Source organism: Acanthamoeba castellanii (genome assembly GCF_000313135.1).
Source record: "Acanthamoeba castellanii str. Neff unplaced genomic scaffold scf7180000084740, whole genome shotgun sequence".
Lineage (NCBI taxonomy): Eukaryota > Discosea > Longamoebia > Acanthamoebidae > Acanthamoeba > Acanthamoeba castellanii.
This window is the reverse complement of record NW_004457372.1, coordinates 280,347-301,176: the sequence shown is the minus strand read 5'-3', so window position 1 is coordinate 301,176 and position 20,830 is coordinate 280,347. Positions and strand designations below refer to the sequence as shown.

At 60.0% G+C, this 20,830-nt stretch overlaps 8 protein-coding genes and 1 pseudogene across 8 annotated transcripts; 6 read left to right on the top strand and 3 right to left on the bottom strand.

The window, feature by feature from the left end:
• Positions 1-1,018: 1,018 nt before the first annotated feature.
• ACA1_392590 (uncharacterized protein) lies at positions 1,019-1,729 on the top strand (the record flags this gene model as incomplete). Its single annotated transcript, XM_004336780.1, has 1 exon — positions 1,019-1,729. One exon carries the CDS (start codon positions 1,019-1,021, stop codon positions 1,727-1,729), a length of 711 nt encoding a protein of 236 aa, XP_004336828.1.
• Positions 1,730-2,275: 546 nt separating this feature from the next.
• On the bottom strand, positions 2,276-3,350 carry ACA1_392580 (transmembrane and coiledcoil domains 1, putative; the record flags this gene model as incomplete). Its single annotated transcript, XM_004336779.1, has 5 exons — positions 2,276-2,499; positions 2,592-2,685; positions 2,815-3,017; positions 3,117-3,194; positions 3,290-3,350. 5 exons carry the CDS (start codon positions 3,348-3,350, stop codon positions 2,276-2,278), a joined length of 660 nt encoding a protein of 219 aa, XP_004336827.1.
• A 294-nt stretch (positions 3,351-3,644) lies between these two features.
• Positions 3,645-4,271, top strand: ACA1_392570 (uncharacterized protein; the record flags this gene model as incomplete). Its single annotated transcript, XM_004336778.1, has 5 exons — positions 3,645-3,724; positions 3,807-3,873; positions 3,945-3,970; positions 4,090-4,131; positions 4,220-4,271. 5 exons carry the CDS (start codon positions 3,645-3,647, stop codon positions 4,269-4,271), a joined length of 267 nt encoding a protein of 88 aa, XP_004336826.1.
• Positions 4,272-4,296: 25 nt separating this feature from the next.
• On the top strand, positions 4,297-6,772 carry ACA1_392560 (uncharacterized protein; the record flags this gene model as incomplete). The annotated part of the gene is made up of 10 exons (XM_004336777.1): positions 4,297-4,313; positions 4,389-4,487; positions 4,590-4,755; positions 4,893-5,138; positions 5,262-5,336; positions 5,478-5,879; positions 6,000-6,075; positions 6,170-6,328; positions 6,443-6,549; positions 6,626-6,772. The coding sequence occupies 10 exons, from the start codon at positions 4,297-4,299 to the stop codon at positions 6,770-6,772; spliced, it is 1,494 nt and encodes a 497-aa protein (XP_004336825.1).
• A 161-nt stretch (positions 6,773-6,933) lies between these two features.
• Positions 6,934-11,056, bottom strand: ACA1_392550 (helicase conserved Cterminal domain containing protein; the record flags this gene model as incomplete). Its single annotated transcript, XM_004336776.1, has 14 exons — positions 6,934-7,250; positions 7,341-7,581; positions 7,734-7,868; positions 8,091-8,171; positions 8,269-8,332; positions 8,459-8,676; positions 8,782-8,935; positions 9,044-9,228; positions 9,401-9,601; positions 9,680-9,999; positions 10,106-10,418; positions 10,452-10,507; positions 10,658-10,909; positions 11,020-11,056. The coding sequence occupies 14 exons, from the start codon at positions 11,054-11,056 to the stop codon at positions 6,934-6,936; spliced, it is 2,574 nt and encodes an 857-aa protein (XP_004336824.1).
• A 417-nt stretch (positions 11,057-11,473) lies between these two features.
• ACA1_392540 (uncharacterized protein) lies at positions 11,474-12,190 on the top strand (the record flags this gene model as incomplete). Its single annotated transcript, XM_004336775.1, has 1 exon — positions 11,474-12,190. One exon carries the CDS (start codon positions 11,474-11,476, stop codon positions 12,188-12,190), a length of 717 nt encoding a protein of 238 aa, XP_004336823.1.
• Positions 12,191-12,365: 175 nt separating this feature from the next.
• ACA1_392530 (cysteine-tRNA ligase) lies at positions 12,366-15,311 on the bottom strand (the record flags this gene model as incomplete). The annotated part of the gene is made up of 6 exons (XM_004336774.1): positions 12,366-12,688; positions 12,801-13,365; positions 13,449-13,589; positions 13,660-14,800; positions 14,929-15,067; positions 15,227-15,311. The coding sequence occupies 6 exons, from the start codon at positions 15,309-15,311 to the stop codon at positions 12,366-12,368; spliced, it is 2,394 nt and encodes a 797-aa protein (XP_004336822.1).
• A 203-nt stretch (positions 15,312-15,514) lies between these two features.
• Positions 15,515-17,420, top strand: ACA1_392520 (uncharacterized protein; the record flags this gene model as incomplete). Its single annotated transcript, XM_004336773.1, has 6 exons — positions 15,515-16,234; positions 16,337-16,540; positions 16,637-16,728; positions 16,847-16,916; positions 17,002-17,043; positions 17,139-17,420. The coding sequence occupies 6 exons, from the start codon at positions 15,515-15,517 to the stop codon at positions 17,418-17,420; spliced, it is 1,410 nt and encodes a 469-aa protein (XP_004336821.1).
• A 276-nt stretch (positions 17,421-17,696) lies between these two features.
• The window catches only part of ACA1_392410, an 11,741-nt pseudogene continuing 8,607 nt past the window's right edge, over positions 17,697-20,830 (top strand).

The following is a 20,830-nucleotide window of genomic DNA, read 5'->3' as shown; positions in this document are numbered from 1 at the left end:
AAGGACAGTGGGTGGAAACCCTGCTGGCCAGGGGGATGATGAGGCCCTGATGATGACCAGGGGGACCTGAGGCTTGGGCAAGGTGGGCCTTGGCACCCCCATCACCCCACCTCAACTTTCCGCCCACTGTCCTTGCTTGCCCAAGCCTCAGGTCGCCCTGGTCATCATCAGGGCCTCCATCTCGGCCTCCTCCTCCTTCATCATCTGTGGCTCCTGTTGCACTGACACGTGCAGTGAACATGGAGAGCGTGCGCAGAGCGCTACGCAAGCTCAAGGACGACCTTGCAGTCACGACTGCGCCGACGCCGACTGGAGCGAAAAGCAGCCCAGGCCGACCAACGCGCTGCCGACCAATGTGCCACCGACCAACGCGCTGCCGACCAACGTGCCGCCGACCTGCCAGCGCCTGCTGCGGCTGCGGCTGCTGCTCCTCCTCTGCCGCCTCCGCCTCCGCCTCCGCACGTCGCCCGCAGCCCATTCCTTCTGATACGCTGGTTGAAGGTGCTGCGGTGGCGCCGGCGAAGTGTCGTGTGTGTGTCGTGTGTGTCGTGTGTTCTTGACCCCCCCTCTAACAACAACAACAACGACCACAACAAGTCGTGTGCTTGCACAACGCAGGCTGAGTTTAAAAGTGCACGACCACCCACTTCCTCTTCTCCCACACAAGCCCAACCAGTAGAACTTTCCACTTCCCTCCCCAGCCATCATTATTCCACTTTTCTGAGCTCATGTGTGCTGCATGCCACGTTGCCAGGCTTTAACCTTACCTGCTGCAGCCTTGTGTGCACTGAACCACACACACCCACCCTTCGTGATGATCACTGGCGGAGATCGAAAAAATCATCAGCGGCCTTGGAAAAGGAGCAGGAATTGGGCTCGTCACGGAACTTTCCGGACCTTTGACTTGCGGCTATTGGATCGGCAATTAATAGGCCAGTGGGCAAATTGTCCAAACCCCGGTTGTCGGGCCTGACCGCAAGAAAACTGCCTGTTGTTGTTTTCCAACAGAAGCACAAGTATGACGCACACCGGTAGGTTCCTTCTCGTGGTGGCGGTCCTGGCCCTTGCTCTAGCTACTACCTGCAGCGCGGCCAGTTACCAGGTCCAAATCGATCTGGACCCTGTCACCTTGACCGAACTGCACGAATCGCAGCAGGCCATTCTGCTGGCCCAGCAGGCCCCGCCAGGCTGCTGGAGCACCGTGTGGGCCGCGGTTACCAGCCCCTTCATCCACAACTACCTCTCCTGGAACGAGACGAGGGGCATTTCGATCTACGCCAGCGTCACCACGTTGGCCGAGGGCCGCCAGATCTTCATGGGCAACTGGCGCAACCACGTCGACCTGGGCTTCCTCTACGGCTTTCACGACGGATTGTTCGACACTCGCCAGCCTCGCGATTGGCTGGCCCAGAACGAGCTGGCCGTCTTCAACAACGACACGGGCGCGCTCGCGTTCGGTCTGGCCCAAGACATCCAGGTCAACAACCGATGGACCGTCATGCCCCCACTGTTCGCCTGCGAGATGATTGGAGACGAGTACGAGGTCTTCCCGTCGAGCACCAGCTTCTACATCTTCATCGGCGCCCGCACTGCGCCCGGCACCATGACCCAGAACCTGAAGCGCGTGGCCCGCTCCCAGATGACCCTGGTCACCTTCAACGACTCCACCGACAAGGTCCTCCTCTCGTGGGACCGGGACAGTGGTCGCTTCATCGTCGGTGGCTTCTAGGCAGCCCAAATAACAGCCATAAATAAACTGGATTGTTGGGCAGTTGGTTTGTTTGTTTATGCGGGAAGAAGTGTCGTGTGTGTGGTGTGTGTCGTGAAAGAAGTACCTGCGTGCGTAAGGGGTGGTTGGGATCGGGCGGCACCAGCACGTCGAGCGACTCCGCTCAGCGCTCCCTACAACCCACCAACACAGCAAACGTGTGAGAACACAACCGCACGCACAAAACCGGTGTCCTCAGGCAGCGCACTGGAACCTCGTGTTTATTGGAGCGGGATGCAGGAAGTCCACGAACAAGCGGAGACTGTGTGTGCGCGACTGATGAATCGCGCCGCACTGCGTGTCGTGTCGTGTCGTGCTGTGTGCGGCGGAGGCAGAGAAGCGTACATGGACAAGGCCTCCACGTCGTTGGTGAACGAGCCGTGGGCCACATACACGACACCACACACACACGACACACACGACGCACGACACGACATAACTGCACAAATAGGACCTTAAAAAAAGGATTGGCCAAATAAATAAAAGGGTCTTCTTTATTTGGTCATTTTATCTTTCTCGGACCGACCCGCTAGTGGGTGCCGGGAGTGCCGAACATGCTGTCCTGGCCCGGGGGAGGAGCCCACCCGAACAGCTATGATATTTTAAAAATAGAAATATACAAACACACAATGCGGCATAGCGCAGCGTTAGTATGGCGGCGCGGAGGGCCAGGAGAGGGGAAGAAGTGCGCACCTTCTGCACGGAGGTACGGAGGCTCATGCTGCACAGCGCTGTTGGAAGCAGCAGCATCACCACCACCAGTGCAGAGAGGAAAATAGTGCATTAGGAAAGGAACACACGGCAGAGAGCTGGCGACGCGTACCGTAGATGAAGGCGGCTGAGCACTCGTAGTAGTCGACACCCAGAAGGCCCCGGTGGGAGATGCTGCGCACCAAGGGCATCGGCTCGAAGGGCAGCTGTGCTCATGGCCAACGCATCGGGCAACACGTTCGCACACCACCGCACGCACGTCAGGCCACATTCGTGTGCGGTGGTGCGTGTGTCATGCTACGCGTGTGTGGTGTGCCGTGTGCGGTGGTGCGTACCCGGGCCACGACGAGGCCACCGAAGCTGGAGTTGATGACGCCAAAGAGCGACACGAGGGTGATACCGATGACGAACATGGACTTCATCTTGGACTGCGTGAGATCTCGGTTGGCCTCCTGGAGCTGTTGCTCGTACTGCACGATGCGCTTGTCACGGCTCTTTTTCTTGTCGATGCTCTGAGGGCCGTCCTTCTTCTTCTCCACTGTTATACGAGGGGTGTAGCAAAAGATTAATAAATAAATAACAATTAAACCGAAGTAGCGCCTCCCTCCATCAAAAAGAAAAAGGAGAGTGTGCATACGCTTCTTGGTGAGCTTCTCGACCTTGCCCTGCAGACTGGAGTAACTCTCCGTTCGGTAGATGAGCAGCCACGACAGCACTACCCCCCCACGGACGAACGTCAGCATTTCTCTTGAATCGGTCGGCACTCTCTTGGTTTCATCAAAAAGAAAGAATTGAGGAGGGCGAGTGCACCTTCGGCAGTGACCGCGCTGGCCAAGGAAATGGCGAAGATTTGCACGCAGTCCCACACCATCTTCTGCTGTTCGTGATGGCCGGCTGATTAAAATGGGATTTCTTTGCCTCTTTTCACCGTTGGTTTCTCCGCCCGACCACACCCAAATCGAAATCGATTGTACAACGAACAGAACAAGACGCCCTTCTCCATCTCCATCGCGCGGTCACCACGAGAACTCGGCTGTTCTCGCTGCAGCCCTTTCCGACATCATTGGGGCACTTGCGTGAAGGACGAGCGATCAACAGTAGTGTAGTAGCAGCAAGCCATCTCAACACCTAGCGCCACAATAATAATAATAGCACCACACACAGCATGGAGCGGGAAAGCCAGAAGACGGTGCAGGAGTACTTCTTGCTGGTAGAAAAGTCCCAACAACTCTTTGCTGGCCTCAGGTGCCCCCCCCCCACAACACCAATCTGCACTTCAGTTTCCACCCCGCCAACACGCTACATCCATCAAACATGTCGTGTACAGAGATTTGCCGCAGTTTGGCCGACACTGGCAGCCCTACTTCCAAAAGACTTTCGAGATCTACACCAAGGTACCGCTCCTCCTCTCTACTTGCCCCTGCTCGCTACTAAGCTCGTTTCTGCCGCCATCGCACACCGCCAGTTGTGGAGATATCAGCAGCAGCACCGGTACGCACGCGCACCAGCAAAGCATGCGTTGATCCGGGTCCGCCTGCCACCGCACCTCCTCTTAAACCGGTCTCTTTGTGGTGCGGTGTGCTGGGTGGTTGTGTGGTTGTCGAGCGCAGAGCGGTGCTGGAGAACAAAGACATATATGGCCTCAAGCGCTGGTATGCCTCTCTCTCTCTCCCTCTCTCCCGCTTCTCTTGAAAGCGGAGTAGCTCATCAATCGGGGGGGGGTGTACTTCGCGTGTGCAGGGAGATCGGAGAGATCGCCTCCAAGATCGGCCAGCTCTACTACCACTACTAGTTACCACCCTTTCCTCCACCAATCAATGGGGCGCAACCACATGTGCGCACACGTATGGCACAAAAACATGTGCTGACCCGGGGCCACGTGGTGGGTGGCTGCTGGCTGGTGTGATAGCCTGAGGACGAGCGAGACGACGTACCTGGAGGAGTCGTTTGTGTTCTACGAGGCCATCCGCCTCCGCGACTACTTCAAGGACGTGTTCGAGACCAAAAAGTATGCTCGCGCCCACGCTGTGTCGTGTGTCTGTGCGCGCGCGCGCGCGTGTGTGTGCCCACTAACGCTTCCCCCTGGTCGGTGGCTATGACCGCACGGCAGTCCGCTGCTGGTGGTGAAGAAGCTACGGTACTACGCGCGGTACATAGTGGTGTGCCTGCTCCTCAACCGGCGAGCGCTCGTGGTGGAGCTCGTCGACGAACTGCAGACCCTCGTCGACGACTACGTGCGCGACTTCAAACCCGCCGACGCCGCCGCCTGGCGCCTCGTCCTCCAGGAGATCAACCTCTTCCTCCAGGCACCCACCCGCCCACCCACTCGCTCGCTCGATTCTCCCGGCGCAACGACGCGAGCTAACGCGTGTCTCGTGTTGCGTGTGTGTGCGTGTGCGGCACTGGGGTGCAGGTGGACTGCCCGCTGGCGATCTCGGACCGGGCCAAGGAGGCGCCCGCGCTGTCCAATCGGCTGAAGCTGCCGCCGTCGGGGCTCGAGGGCAAGATCCGCCTGCAGGAGGCCATCCTGGTGGGCAACTACCAGCACCAGGTCAAGTTCAGCGAACTCACCCTCGACATGTTCCGCGTCATGCAAGTCCTCGAGCGCGAGCGCGTCGGCTCCGCCTTCCCCCGGCCCTCCCTCGACCACTCCCCCGACGTACGCAGCCCCCCCCCCAATGTGTGTCGTGTCGTATCGTGTGTGTCGTGTGTCGACCCAAACGTGTGATTTCCACGACGCCACATGAATTCGACCAATGACGTGGTGGCACGTGGTACACAGGGCGAGGACAAGGCCAAGAAGCGAAGCAATCCGCACAAGTTCCTGCTCTACCGGCCCACATTCTCCCAATTCCTCGTCTTCCTCTCCACCGCATTCAAGGCACCCATCCTCCCCCCCCCCGCCTACTACATTAATTCATACATTTGAATATGATTGGAATTCTGACGAGCATCGGCATCACCACCAATCATCGCCATCGTCGTCGTCGTCGTCCAGGAGCTGCACGACAACAACGTGCTGCTGGTCTACCTGTCCGCCGATGGCCTGCGACCCGACGAGCCACCGGCCGCGGAGGGCAAGGGCGCCGAGGCCACCGAGCAGTCGGGAGCGGCGGCCGTTAAGCGCAGCCCGCTGCAGGCGCCGGTGCCGCAGCAGAGGGGCGTGCAGCGAACCAGCGGCGGAGTGGCGATGGCCGGCGGGTGGAGCGCACACAAATCGCAGCAGCAGCAGCCGCAGCGCGGCGGCGGCGGCGGAGAGGGGGAGGAGGCCGTCGCCTCATCGCATGCGGGGGGCAGCGGGGCCTACGCCTCGCAGTGCCTGTATCCGGCCGACCTGCTGCCCTTCACCCGCAAGAAGCTCTTCCTCATCGTCGAATCCGACAACTCGGCCGCCTTCCGGGTACCTCTCTCTTCTCTCTCTTCTCTCTTTCCCTCTCTTTCTCTCTTTTCCTTCTCTTTTTCCCTTCTATTTTCTCCATCCAGTAGATGGTGGACTCACCGGGAGTGGTGGGCCTGGCAGACCATCGACAGCGCGTTCGGGCAGCCGTTCCTGTGCCTCCTCTCGCCCGTCTCCACGGGTGCCCTGCAGACCAAGGGTATATATTTATATACATAGAATGAACTTGCACGCGACCAACCCACTCACGCACTCACTCACGCGAGTGGTGTCTGTGTGAATGTGCCGGACAGGTAATCTGTTCACGCTGTTCTTCCACGACCCGCTGGCCGGGTTCTGCGTGGTGATCAACAAGCAGGCGGTGACGCAGGAGGCCTACGACAAGTGTACCAAATACATCCAGTCCTCCTTCGACGACGTCCAAAAGCTCCTCTGGAACTTTCCCCACATACGTACGCGGCCACCCCGCCCCAACCAAGCCACCAACAGCCATCGTCGACCAGAGCCTCTTGGTCTGACACGTGACCGTCGCGGTGCGACACGACACGACACGACACGCAATGCAGCGCGGGAGTTCCATCAGTTCCTGGAGGAGGACTTCCTGCAGGCGTTCATCCTGCGGTTCATATTTTGCCATTCGGTGCTCTACCTCCACAGAAAATGCCACTCCAAGGTACCCCTCGCCGGGTTCTTTCTCTTCTTGCTTCTTCGCCGGCTTTGTGTTATTTCTTACGCGCCTTGTGTCGCAGCCGGAGTGTTTGCCGGCCTCGCGCCCGGCGCTGCCGCGGGAATTCCTGGCCCACCCGGTGGTGCTGTCGATCGTGTTCAAGCTGGCCTCCTTCCTCTCCGTCACCGAACAGTTCGCCCACCCCGACGACCACCCCGAGACCTCCTAGCCCCTCTCTCCAGTCCCGCGCCACCACCTTCATTCCCCTCCCCGCACATCGCTTCGCTTCCCAACGAAAAATTATACCGCACGGGGGTCCACCCCAGACAGGTGCTGATGTTGTTGACATGAACATGCTGCTGCTGGTTGTGAGCGAACGGATGACCACGTTCATTCATCTTCGTCATCCTCCTCCCGCGAGTTGCGTTTGCGTTGGGCCTTGGCGGGGGTGCCCTTCCGATGCGTTGTGCTGGCGGCAAGTGCGGCGTTGAGTGCCTGTGCCCACTGCGCGGGCTCGTGCGGCGAGGGTGCGGCAGTGCCGGTTGCCTCGCTGCTTCTGCGCCGCGCCTTCCTCCGCTCGCCTCCACCTGCAGCAGTCGTGGTCGTGCCCAGCACCACCGGAGGCCGCTCCGCAGCTCTTTGTCCTTCCTGCTGCCGCTGCAGGTGGCCCTTGATGTGGTCCAGCGCCGACCCTTTCTGCGCGCGACCTGCAGCCGGCGCGGGGAAAAGAAAGAACACGACGAGGTGCCCAGACTCAGCAAGTGCGTAGAGCACACGACACACAAGAGAGAGAGTACTCTGCTTGCTGGCCTCGGTCTGGCTGACGAGGAGCTCCTGGATGCGCTGCTCGGTCTCCTGCTTGAGGCGGATGGCGCGGTCCCGCCCGGTGAAGCTGTCGAAGCGGTAGGAGAGCCACAGGTAGAGGTCGAGCACGTGGTGGAAGCTCTCCAGCTCGGCCAGCCGCCCGCTCTTGCTGTCGCCCCTCTCAGGTCGCAGATCCATCTCCACCTCGCCCTCAGACGCGTGGCTATTCGCAAACTAAGGAAGAAGCCAAGAAGAAGAAGACGACAACGACGAGAAAGCGCTCGTAAGCTTCAGTCTGTCGTGTGTGTCAGGTTCGTTTGCCGTGTGTGTCTGTGGTTGCGTGCCTTGAGGAGGTGCCACATGAGGGACGAATCGTCGGAGCGCACGGGGGCGATGCTGAACTTGAACCGCTCGCGTAGGGAGAGGGGCACCGACTCGATGAGCTTGGCCACCGACACCCGGTCGTCGTTCCCGCACAGAAAGTAGTGGCTGCTCACGGCCGCCTTGAGCGTCAGTTCGTCCTGCACCCCCCCCCCGGTTGACCCCAAAAAGATCAGCGCCGCGGTGGTGGCTGGTGGCTGGTGGCTGGTGGCTGGCTGGTGGCTGGTGGCTGGTGGCTGGTGGCTGGTGGCTGGTGGCTGGTGGCTGGTGGCTGGTGGCTGGTGGCTGGTGGCTGGTGGCTGGTGGCTGGTGGCTGGTGGCTGGTGGCTGGTGGCTGGTGGAGAGAAAGCGGAGAGGCGTACCAGGAGCTCGTAGAAGGGGGACTGCGGATAGACGCGCGAGAACATGCTCACCTGCTCGAATGTCGGGGCCAGCCCCGCGCTCTGTAGTTTGGCCACGACACACACGACACACGACATCCGGATGAGCGCTAGACAACGAGGCGTTACACTGCCCGGGGGGGGGGCGAGGGCACGGCACCGGCAGTGGTTCCAGTTCGCGCAGCAAGGCCCGCCGAATCCGGGGCAGATCAGCGCCGTCGAACCTGCACCGGCCAACACGACACGACACGACACGACACGACACACGCTGCATAGTGAGCGCCAGTCGTAGTGGCTGGTGGTGGCGGCGGCAGCTAGCCTGGAGGATTGATAGGAAAGGCGCGGCGTACGCGGTGACCTCGCCGGTGGGGAAGATGGAGCGGTAGCGGCCGGCGCGGCCGGCGATCTGCTTGATCTCCGAGTCGGTCAAGAGGCGCCGCTTGTGGCCGTCGAACTTGTGGAGGGTGGAGAACACGACGCGCGAGATGTTCAGGTTGAGGCCCATCCCGATGGCGTCGCTCGCCACCAGCACCTCGTACTCGCTCGCCGGATCGTTGAAGAGCTCCGCCTGCGCGTCATCGACAACGCACCATTTCATGTAAAGAGTGCGGCCACGTCAGCAGCGGCATCTCAAGAATGAATGAGGCGAGGGGTGCGTGTTTGCCTGTTCGACGCGGGTCTGGGGCGGGAGGTTGCCGTAGACGACGCAGCAGCGGTGGCGCGTGTTGCGTTCGATCTCGCGCTTGAGGGTGTGGATGTCGGCCCGCGAGAACGCCACCACGCAATCGCCCGCCCGCAGCGACTTGTACCACTTACGCCCGAGCGGCCTGCAACCCAACCAACAACGAGTCGCCACGTCACCGCCACACACGCCAGCCAACGCGTCGTTGACCCCCGTCATGGCGGAATGGGCGGGAATGTGGGTGGGTAGGTACGTGTCGGAGACGACGAGGGGCGAGAGGCGGGTGTAGTGGTGGACGTGGAGGCGCTCGCCGGTGTCCTGGCAGATCTTCTGCACCAGCGGCACGATGGACTCGTTGCCGCACAGGTGCACCTCCGCCGCGGGCAGGCCCAGCAGGGCGCGCGTCCACGCCCACCCGCGATCCTGGTCCCCCAGCATCTGGATCTCATCAATCACCGCACACTCCACCTCACTGCACACACACGGCACACATACGACACACACACGACACACGACACACGACACACACGACACACACACGACAGTACCACACACGAGATTATGTGGTGAGCTGGGGTGCGTGAGGTGAGCTGGCCAGCTGGGGTGCAACGTGCCTGGCGACGTCGGCCATTTCGACGGTGCAGGCAAGGTGGCGCGCGGTGGGGTCGGTGACGACGCGCTGCCCGGTGAGGAGCGAGCACGCCACGCCCTCCTTGTTCATGCGCCGGAACACCTCCTCGGCCAGCAGCCGCAGCGGCCCGCAGTACACCCCGCTCCGCGACGCCGCCAGCCGCGTCAGCGCCTCGTGCGTCTTCCCACTAATGCGTCGCGCGTGTTTGCCACGCGCCACGTCAGCGTGAGTGCGTCACGCACGCGCGCGGTGCCGCACGAGAGAGGGGAAGGCGCGGGCGTGTGCGTGCCTGTTGGTGGGTCCGACGTGGAGCACGATGCGGCGGCCGCCGGGGAGGGCGCGTGCGAGCGGGTACCACGCGTGCGGGTGCCGCAGGTCGGTCGCCATCCGCCGGAACGTGCGCCACGCATTCTTTTCCTCCTCCTCCTCATCAGTCTCGGCGCGGAGGTCGTCGGCGGGCGGGAGCAAGACTGCTCCGCGACCGCCCTCGTCGCCCGCGGACGACTTCAGAGGCCGCCCGTAGTAGTAGTGCTCCCACACAAACTCCACAAACATCTCCATCAGCGGCTCCGCACACTCTGCACGACACACACGACACACGACACACGACACACACAACACACAACACACACGAATGAGTTGGGAGCGATGCAGAGTGGAGCAAAGCGAGCGGTGGCGGCGCACCGTGGTGGGTGCGCTTGGGGTCGGCGAGGAGGGAGAGGAGCGCGGGCGGCATGCGGCGCAGGTGGTCGTCGGAGGTGGTGCGGGCCTCGAAGAGCGCCAGCGCGGCCTCCAGGTCCCGCTCCCGGCCCAGCAGCCCCATCACGCGCTCGCCTCGCGAACGGTGGCCCTTCACTTCTTGCACGCGCCTCCTGCCCCTTGCGCCCTCTTCTTGTTCTTCCGCTTCTTCATTACCGTCGCCTTCATCATCATCATCATCGCGTTCGTGGTCGTCGTCGTTGGCAGCGGCTGCAGCGCCGCGGGGTGCTTGGTCGGCCTGCAGCGCGCGAGCGGCCAGGCGCGCACGCACCTCTCGCTGCACGCTGGCATCTCGCACGAAGGCCTCCAGGCGGAGCGCCACCACATCTGTACGACCCGCCCCCCCACACGACGTCAACACCAAGGGAGAGGGGAGGGATCAATTCATGAATAGCACACGGCACACACACGAGACACACGCGCATCGCGCACGCAGACCGCCGTCCGGCGCACGCAAGGAAAGTAAGCGGGCGGCACCTTTGTCGCGCTCCACCTGGCCCACGCCCGTGGTGAGTGCGCGGAGTGGTGGCACACCGGCGGTGGCGGCGCCATATGCGTTCCCTTGCTGGCCACCGCCGGCGCCCGTCCTCCCGTTCTTCTTCGTCATCGTCTTCTTCTTCATCTTCTTTTCCTTGCCCTCGTCCCAACCCTCGTGCTTCCTCGCCTGCTGCTGCTGCTTCTTCTTCTTCGTGCTCGAGTCGGTTTGGGCCGCCTCCCGAGCGCCTCTCTCTGTGGCCGCGACCTAATGTCAGCAGCCTGCGGGCCTCGCTTCCGCACAGCACGACACGACACGCACGGTCTGATGGGGGGGGGGAGAGAGAGAGAGAGAACAGGCGTACCACGTAGGGAGCTGTAGGGGAGGCGCGAGGTCCACATCAGCCGCAGAGGCGGCTGGCACGGGGCAGGCCACACGCCACCACGTAGCGGTACTGCGGGCCGTAGTGCGTGGGGCATGGCGTGGTGGGTGCTGGTGCTGGCACATCGGGAGGCGAGGGACCGCGGCAAGAGGTTCCGCATGCACGGTGCCAGGCAGGAGGCCCACGCCGTCGTCCGGCACGCTCCGCGACACGCATCACTTGCGCGCATCATCGTTTGCTTGTTATTTTTATTTTTATTTTTTATTCTGTTCTGGAACAGAATAAAAGGAATTTGGGAAAATGAGAAAAAGAAAAAGAAAAAAAGGAACGTTGGCAAAACCGAACGCGCCAAAGGAGAAGGCACAACCGTCACCTGCTGCGGCCCAGAAGCCGGAAGAGACGAGAAGAAGAACAGCGCACAGGAGAAGGAAGAAGAATGTCATCGCCCAAGAGAGTCGCAAAGAGGAAGAGGCCGGTGGAAGATGAGACGGAAGAAGTCGTAGAAGCGCCCAAGGCCCAAACGACGACATCCAAGAAGACTGCCGGAAGCCCGGCCAAGCTCAAGAGGGAGAACACCATGGCGGCGGTGGTCAAGGAGGGCGGCCAGTTCCTCGACCGCGCCGCGGGCAGCCCGGCCAAGCGCGCCTCTTCCCGCCTCGCCACCTCTGCCAAGCCTTCTTCGTCCTCGCCCCGCCCCGCCAAACGCGCCAAGAAAACGACGAAGGCCGCTAAAGGCGAAGAGAAAAAGGAAGAAGTAGCGGAAGAGGAAGAGGAGGAAAAGGAAGAGGAGGAGGAAGTAGAGGGCAAGCCAGTCCCTCAGTTGGTGAAGGGAGGGTCGATGTTGAAGGTGGCCAAGGAGGCCCAGCACTTCCTGGTGAAGGGGAGCGGCAGCCCGATGGGCAAGACACGCAGCCAGAGCGCCAAGGCCAAGCAGGACGAAAGCGAGGCCAAGAAGAAGAAGAAGCCGGCCACGCCCAAGAAGCTCGTCAAGCAGTCGACCATGGCCGACACCGCCAAGGAAGGCGCCGCCCTCCTCGAGAAGGCCGGTGGCAGCCCAGCCACCCGACTGCGTCCAACCAAGGCCGCAGCCAAGGGCAAGGGCAAGGCGGCCGCCAAGCCCGCGGCCAAGGGCAAGGGCAAGAAGTCCTCGTAAAGGACCACCATGTGCTCATCACCACCTCTTGTTGTTTCAGTAGTACAATACCACCTCCTACACTAAATAGAGAAATCAACTTCAAACCTTGCCTTTCAGTGCCTGGATGGAGCAAGTAGAGGAAACGGGAGTGGGTGTAGCAGCTTTTACACCAGACGTGTCAACCCTACTACAACTACTGGGCGGCCTGCTGGGCGAGGAAGGTGTCGATCTCGTCGAGCTCCTGCTTGAGCTTGACCAGGAACTGGGGATCGGCCTGGAGCTGGCCTTGGAGCTTGGCGTGGTCCTTCTGTCGCTTTTGGAACTCCTTGCTCAGCTTGCTCTTGGCGCTCTTGCTCAGCTCCTTGCCCTCGGCGCCGTGGGTGGGCACGCCCTGCGCGTCGAACTGCGAGTAGAGCCCCTCGCCAAACAGCTCCGTCGGCGGTCGGCTGGCATCCTCAAAGTTCTTCAGATCTCGCACCAACACCACTCGCCGCCTCGTCTTCTTGTCCACCACAGCTGCATAGCGCGACACACACACACACACACACACGACACACACGAGCAGGCGTGTGCGTGAGTCCCCTTGGCACTCACGAGAACACCAAGAAGAGTCATGCTTCAATAGTACCCTTGACTGCATTGCGCTTCTTGTCGGCGATCTCCTTCTTGAGCACCTCGGGCGCGACGGCGGTCCACAGGTTGAGCCCGTCGTCCTCCAGGCGCACGCCCAGGTCGGGCATCACCTCGTCGCGCAGCCGGTCGGTCATGAGGAGGAACTCGGCGTGGGGCTTCTTCTCCTTGGCCGCCGTGCGCACGTCCTTGCGCAGGGTGGCGAGCACGTCGAGCACCTCCTTGCTGCCGGTCGACGACGCCGCGGCCGCGGCCGACGAAGAGCCGCCGTAGCCGTGCTCGGGGAACTCGATGCCCATGACGCCGAGGATGTGGGCCACGTAGGAGGCGAGCTTGTTGAGGAGGAGGGCCTTGGGCGGCTGCTGGTCCTCCTTGGCCTTGCGGCTGTTGATGTAGGCGTTGGCGGCGTGCACCACGTTGAACAGCTGCTGGAGCACCTCGGGCGTGTCAAAGTTGTTGCAGAACGCCGCGTGGACGGCCTCCTGCGCCTTGAGGAACTTGGCGTGCAGCTCCTTCTCGTCGTTGCTCCACTTCTGCGCGGAGTTGCCCACCTTGCCGGTGCTCTGATTGACGCGCCCGATCAGAGTTGGTTCGAGAGCGTTGTGTGTGATTGCTGACGTCAGCAAATCGTGCGAAGGAGCGGTACCTGTTCGTCGAGGAAGATCTGGTGGACGTTCTCGAAGAAGCGGAGGAGGGTCTTCTCTCGGTTCATGATCTCGTTCATGCCGTCCTTCCGGTCAAAGTCCATCACGCTCCACCACGACGTGCCCACGAAGTAGAGGCGCATCTGCACCACGTGTGGAGTTTGTGAGCAACACACACACACACAGCGAGAGGGGGGGGGGAAGAAGAGGTACCTGGCGAGGGGAGCAGGTCTGGAGGGCCTCGCGGATGGTGATGAAGTTCTTGAGGGACTTGGACATCTTGAGGCCGTCGATGTGGAGGTGTCCGGAGTGGAGGAAGTAGTTGACCCACTGCTTGCAGCCGTAGTGGGCCTCGGCCTGGGCGAGCTCGTTGTCGTGGTGCGGGAAGCGGAGGTCGGAGCCGCCCGAGTGGATGTCCATGTTATCGCCGAACAGGTCCGACGCCATGGCCGAGCACTCGATGTGCCAGCCGGGGCGGCCGCGGCCCCAAGGCGAGTCCCACGAGGGCTCGCCCGGCTTGGACTGCTTCCACAGGGCAAAGTCGTTCTCCGACGCCTTCTTGTCGCCCTTCTTGTCCGACAGCGCGCCCTCGCCGGACTTGAGCAGCTTGCCGTCGCCCACCGACCACGGCTCGAGCTTGCCGTAGGCGTGGCCCCGCTGCGCAAAGGCCTCGGTGTGGAAGTAGACCGAGCCGTTGGACTCGTAGGCCAGGCCGTTGGCCTCGATCTGCTGCACGTAGGTGACAATCTCCGGAATGAACTCGGTCACGCGGGTCATGACGTCGGGCACGCGCACGCCCAGCTCCTTCATGTCCTCCAGGAACTCCTCCTCGTACCGCGCGGCGTGCGCGCGGAAGATGCGCTCGTCGGTGATCGAGTGGCCGTCGCGCTTGTCGAGCAGGTCGGCCACCACGTCGCGCACGCTGCCCACCTCGGCAAAGGCCAGCGCGCTCGGCACCTTGTCGTCGCCGGCCGCCACGCGCTCGCGCAGCTTGGCCACGGCGGCCTCAGCCTCGGGCACGAGGGCGAGCTTGTCGGCGAGCAGCTTCTTCTCGGCCTCCTTCTCGAAGGTCTTATTCTTCTTCTTCCGGGCCACGAGCTGCGCGATCTCGACCTCGAGCTCCTGGATCTTCTTCTCGAGGTCCTTCTTGTAGTCGCCGAAGCCCTCGGCGATGTCCTCAAACACCTGCGCGGTGAGGGTGGCGTGCGCCTCCTCGTACAGCTTCAGGAGGTGGTTCTTGCGCGCTCGGAGGATGATCTTGTCGTCGACGTCGGTGATGTTCATCACCGCATACACGTCGTAGTTGAAGTAGTCCTCGAGGATGCGCCTGATGACGTCGAACGTGACATAGTTCCTGAATATGGGGCGGAGAGACGAGAGGAATGGAGGTGAGCGGTCGCGGCGTGATGAGCGGCTCGCGTGGGACACTGGACAAAAGCGGCGGCGAGGTGAGCTGGGGGGTGGGGAGGTTTTGTTGTTTACCTGGCGTGGCCAAAGTGGGCCGAGTCGTACACAGTCGGGCCGCAGATGTACCACTTGATGAGGTTCCCGTGTTGCGGGCGGAACGGCACCAGGACGTTCGACTTGGCGTCCACCTTCAGGCTGTTCAATACTTGCAATCCTGTGTCGAGCAGAACCATAAACAACATTTAAATGTCAGCAATCGCTCCCATTTTTCTCATTTTCCGATTGTGTAAAATCGTGACATGCGATTATGCACCCAGTACGCAGAAGGGACCGGTGCCGGGGGAGAGAGAGAGAGAGATGAAATGTTGCATACCCTTGTCGACGCCATCGGCGGGCTGATGCCAGTGGGGCTGTGGCGTGTTCTTTTTGGACCTCACGACCTGCACTTGCCCTTCCATGTTTCGGAGTGGACACAAGATTGAACAGATGTTCGACAAGAGCACAAGCCGAAGTGGTTCGTGTCACCTTCTCGCTGCGGACTTTGAGAAAATTGGTGGAACGGAAACCGTGAAGGCCAGGAAAAGATTCTTTTCTCGAGCTTTTCTTATCGTCTGTCGCTGGAGAGAGAAGCTTCAGCTGGCTTCTGCAAGCTCAATCGGCCATGGAGGCAGCGCAGGAGGAAGACTGGCAAAGCTCTCATCCCGCGCGTAGGGCGTCCGTGGTGGGCGGTCTGCACGTGGTGAGGAACGGGCTGGCGATTAAGGACATTTTCATCCGCTCCCAGCACAAGGGCACCTTCCTCTCGACCGAACGCGATGGGAGCGTCTTTGCCAACCGCCCTCGCATCTCTCTACTCAACAAGGAGGCATGGACCCTCGAAATCTTTAAAGTGAATGAGCGCGCGGAGATGGAATTGAGGGCCTCGCGCGAACTCATGGAGAAGGACCTGCTGCCCGCCTCCCCTCGCGACTCGAACGGAACGCCTTCCCCCAATACATCAACATCTTCCACATCCTCGCTCGACCGCGGCCCCCTGGGGGCGAGTAGCGATTTTCTGCCCATTCACGGCGACGAAGGGGAGGACATGGATGCCATGTACTACTTTGGATTCAAGAGCCACCTCGGGCGCTACTTGGGTGTGGAGAGCATGCCACCCATCTTCGCACAGCCCGATCCGCCACCACCTTCGCCTTCGCCTTCAAGCTCCTCTACTCGCCCACCTTCCGCACCGATCACCGGCGCTACTCCTCCTTCGACGTCATCACTACTCACCTCCTCTGCCTCTGCCCCTGGCCCTCGGTCGCGCTCGCCGCGCTCTCCCCTCGTGGTCAACGCCAGCATCGAGGAGCCCAACTTCAACTGCCTCTGGGTCATCTACCAGGTTTCACTTCCACGTCTGCCCTGCTCACCGGCGGTTGTTGTTGTTGTTGTTGTTGTGAATGAACGGAAGCTGACGACTGATCGATCACGTTATGATCACCAGATTCGACGCGGGGTGTGGGGCCTCAAGAGCCAGCGAGGCGATGGGCCGTGGCTGTGCGTGGAAGTCGACACGGGCGAGCTGGTACTGCTCGACGAGCCGCTGCCCGTGGACGCCCGATTTTTCTGGGGCTTCACCACCGTGCGCAAACGCGTCAAGCTGCTCGGCAGCCACCACCGCTACCTTTCCGCCGAACTCAACCGCTCGGTATATCTCTTTCTCTCTCTGCCTTCATGGTTCCTCCCGCCACCTTGAACAATGGATGACTGACTCCTTACGGCCTGGCACTGCCTTAATCCGCAGGTCATCGCCAACCGGGAGCGAGCCGGGCCGTGGGAAACGTGGATCGTGGAGCGGCTTCCCTCCAACAAGTGGACACTGCTGAGCTATCACGGGTAAAATCCAACACATACATTTGGCAACCCGTTCATAGCTTGCATGTGTGCCCGAGTCAGGGCACGGATACTGATTGTGCTTTGCTCACTCTTCGCCCACGTGTTGCTCTCCGCTCAGCTATTATCTATCGGGACTCAATGACGGCATGGTGGTTGCCAACCAGGGCGTGCCACGAGAAGCAGAACAGGTTAGTTCCCCGCCCACTCTCCCATGAAAAACACAGCTTCGCGCCTCATTGTCTCACTCTCACACTTTCTCATTCTCGGCTAAAGTGGGAGCTGATTCCCATCCGTAAGGGATTTTTTGGCCTGAAGGTAACCACTGGCTCCATCTCCCACGTTGCATGCGTGCGTGTCGCTTATGAGCACGGTGGCGGTGGCGGTTGGTGGTGGTTGGTATTGCTATGCAGAGCCTGTACAGTCGATATTTGTGTATCACGCCCGAGAAGGATGGACGCGTGCTCTCGCAGGCACAGAACGCCCTGAAGGCCAAGCGGTTGGAGGAGTGGGCGCTGCAGAAGGACTACCAGCTGCGACGAATCACGAAGACGCTCATCCCCTTGAGCTCGGTGGCCGACATCCCGCTGCCCTCGGTCATCACCTCGCCGGTGCCCTCCGCCGCGACTGCTGTCCTCTCGAGTGTGGGCGTCAAGAATCGCCGGATCTCCTTCCCGCCAGGGAGCCGATCCTAATAATCCGCCTTGTTGTTGGCTCTCTCCACCTTGATCTCTTCTTCTTTTTGGTTGCACTGTCACGTGCGATGTCGACAGTTCACAAGGGAATATTATGTGCCGGCGTGGGCCGCCACCTTACATTTTTGAGGTTGGCGCGACGAAACGCGCGGCGCTACGTGCCATCTCCATCTTTCAGCCATCTTCATCTTGAGAATTACTTGCTGGCAATTGATAGAGAGACCGTATCTAGATCTGAATCTCTCTCTACCGGCTCTGTGAGCAACTGGCTCAAGGATGGAGGGACGGAAGAGGAGCTCAACGGGTATGGGCCGCAAAGATAAGAAGGGGGGCCTGGCAGCACCTGCTCAGCCCTTGGTGGCCAGTCTGGGCGGGCCGCCTCCACCTTGCCCCTTAATCGAGCATCGGTCGAGGAAGATGGACGCCCCCAGTGGGGCGCTGCGCTCACGCTCAAGGCGGACGAGAAGATTAAGCGTTCATCGTCCCCTCGCGGCAGCATCATCGTGAAGGACAAAGACACCCCCTCAGACTTCATTTTCAAAACGCTGCTGGGCGAGTTCAAGGACCTGGCAAGGAAAAAGATCGAGGACATCATGACCGAACGCATCGTACGCACACAACCTCCTCCAACAGCTTTATTTGAATTAAATTAAATAATATTTCTAATATTTCCTGTATTATGTCGTGTTTTTATGCCATTTTATTTGCTCACTGCTCTTTTTGTATGTTGTTGGGGCCGCCTTCTCCTTCTTCTTCTTTTCTTTTTATCACGTGTCGTACAGGACACGATTTCGCTTCTGAGTGATGTGTTCGACGCCGCCGAGGACCCCATCTTCAGCCAGCTCGTCGAAGCGCTGAGCCAGCTGTCCGAGAACTGCGTACCGTTCCTCATTCGGGCGCTCATCAACTGGAAGTCCAACCAGCAGTTCCTCGCCAGCCAAACCTTCAAGCCGCCCGCGTACTTATATCTCTAGAATTCTTCCCATGATGCATCATTTGGTTGCACCATAAACTCTAACGTCACGCCAATATGTTTGTGTCAATAATAATAATTGTTGTGTTTCTCTTCACAGCGGCTTGGCCAAGGTGTCGGCGAAGGACACGATTCAGGTGCTGGACGAGCGACTGAAGCTGGCGGTGGAGTACATCTTCGGGATCACGCTGCTGGCGGTGCTCAAGCACTCGTCGGCCAAGGACACGCTCGGGTGGCTCGAGAGCGGCTCCGGCCTGGACGAGGACCTCGCCGCCCAGCTCGAGACCATGTGCTTCGAGCACTTCCGGCCCGGCGTCGAGAAGCCCAGCAAGAGCGTCGACTCGGGCCTGCTCAAGGCCCTCTCCGCCAACCGCCGGGAGATCCCCGAGCTCTACGCCCAGATCCTCGGTCTCCTCTCGCGGCACAGGTCTGTGCTCTCTCGCGCCCTCCGGCGATGATTTTAGTTAGTCCTTTACTAGTTAAATTATATTTGCTTGTTTATTTATTTCTATTTTTTTTTCTGACGGCTGATCGGCGTTGTTACGTGGCCATGGCAGGCTGGCGCAAATGACGGGGATGCTCTTCCGCGAGATCGGGTCGCCCTCGGCCAAGGGGCCGCAGCTCAACAAGAGCACGGCCATGCTCGAGGGCGTCCGTTACATCCAGCTCAGGGTAACCACGCGTTTTCTTTCTCTCTCTCTCTCTCTTTTTATTTATTATTAAGCTGCTGAACATGGCGCGCGCGTGCGTTTGGATTCCTGAAATCTCACGTCGTCCGTTGCGTTCCTCCTGCCCACACAGCTGGATACCAGGCAGGGGCTGGACCAGGCGCACGCGTTTGTAGCGCGGTTCTTTGATCTGTACAAACACAAATCGCGCACCCTCAAGGTACTCGCTCCGCACGAGTAGTCTGTGCCTCGACGGCCACAATCTCTCTCTAGCTCTCTGACACTACGCACTCTCCACACGCCAGACGCAACTGTCGAGGACTATTGTCTCCATATTCACGCCGCTGGTGAAGCAGCAGCCCTTCAATCCCGGCCTGGACTACACTGCGTGGCATTCGCTCATCTCCTCCATCTTCGTCCTCTACTCCAAAAAAATCAAGAAGTCCCGAAGCATACAGGTGCCCTTCTTCTTCTTCTTCTTCTTGCTGTTCTGTTGTTGGGCTGTGCACTAACATGGCCGTCCGCGTTGTCCATCGGTGGTGAAGACCTGGTACCCGCTGCTCGCGAACCTGTTGTGTTTGAGCGACAGCTCTCTCTTCCTTCAGCAGTTCTGGCCCTTCGTCGAGACCCTCACCAAGCTGCTCAAGGTGCCCTCATTACCTTCTCTGCTTCTCGTACTCGCCCCTCCCCACCATATGCATATGTCTTCATATACATATACACGTACATATCTATCTATACTGTACTGTGTGTGTATATATCTACATATGCATTTGGTGTGGATGAGCGAAGCTGTGCGTGTGCGCCTGATGACGTACGCAATGCTTACATCACGCGACTGTGCCGCGTGTCGTGTGTTGCGTGTGCGTCAACAGGACAAGGCCAACAAGCCAATCGCACTGGAGTCTCTCTACGTCATTCTGCTGACCTACCTCACGAAGCACACCGAACCCGGCGAGCAGCAGACCAAGCGTCTCTCCACCATCACCTCGCACATCTTCCCGCCCGGCGCATGGAAGGTTCTTGTTCTTGTTACCCCAGCACTTCCCCCCTCCCCCGGAGAGTATTCTCACTGCTTAACAACGACGACAACAACGTTGTTGCCTCTACCAATAGGGCCAAAACGAGGTGACGGACACGATCTACATCGATATCATCGCCGTCATTGCACAGAAGAAGCTCGACTATGCCATCAACAAGATCATCTTCGATTTGCTTCGCTCGGAGCCGTTTTGTCCAGAGTACGTGCGACACCTCAACCACCATCCACACTCGCTTCCCTACGTGGAAGCAGCTTGATCTGACGCCCATCATCATCATCATCATCATCATCATGGTGGCACGCAGGCGAGTGGGCATCGGCATCCAGAGTCTCCTCACCATCGTCGCCAACCTTGAAACGGGCAGCGGCTTGCGCGACTCCAACTCGTCGCAGAGCGGACCCCACCTCCCTCAGCGTCCTCCCGCGGCCATCCAGGAATACATGTACGCGCGGTCCCTCATTCGTGCGTTTGTTATTGTTATTATTTATGATTTATGATTTATTATTATTTGGTGTCACGCCTGCTCACTCTATGATGAACGCAGGCCGACCATCAATTTTTGCTTCTCGAGCATCCTCTCCACGCTCGACAAGACGTGCGGGCAGCTCACGCTGCTCCACTCGTCCAAGCAAGCGCAAGGTACGGCACGCACGCAGCAGACCCCCCGAGAGAAATACTAATACAAATTATAAATAATAAATAATAATAACACTAATAATACAAATA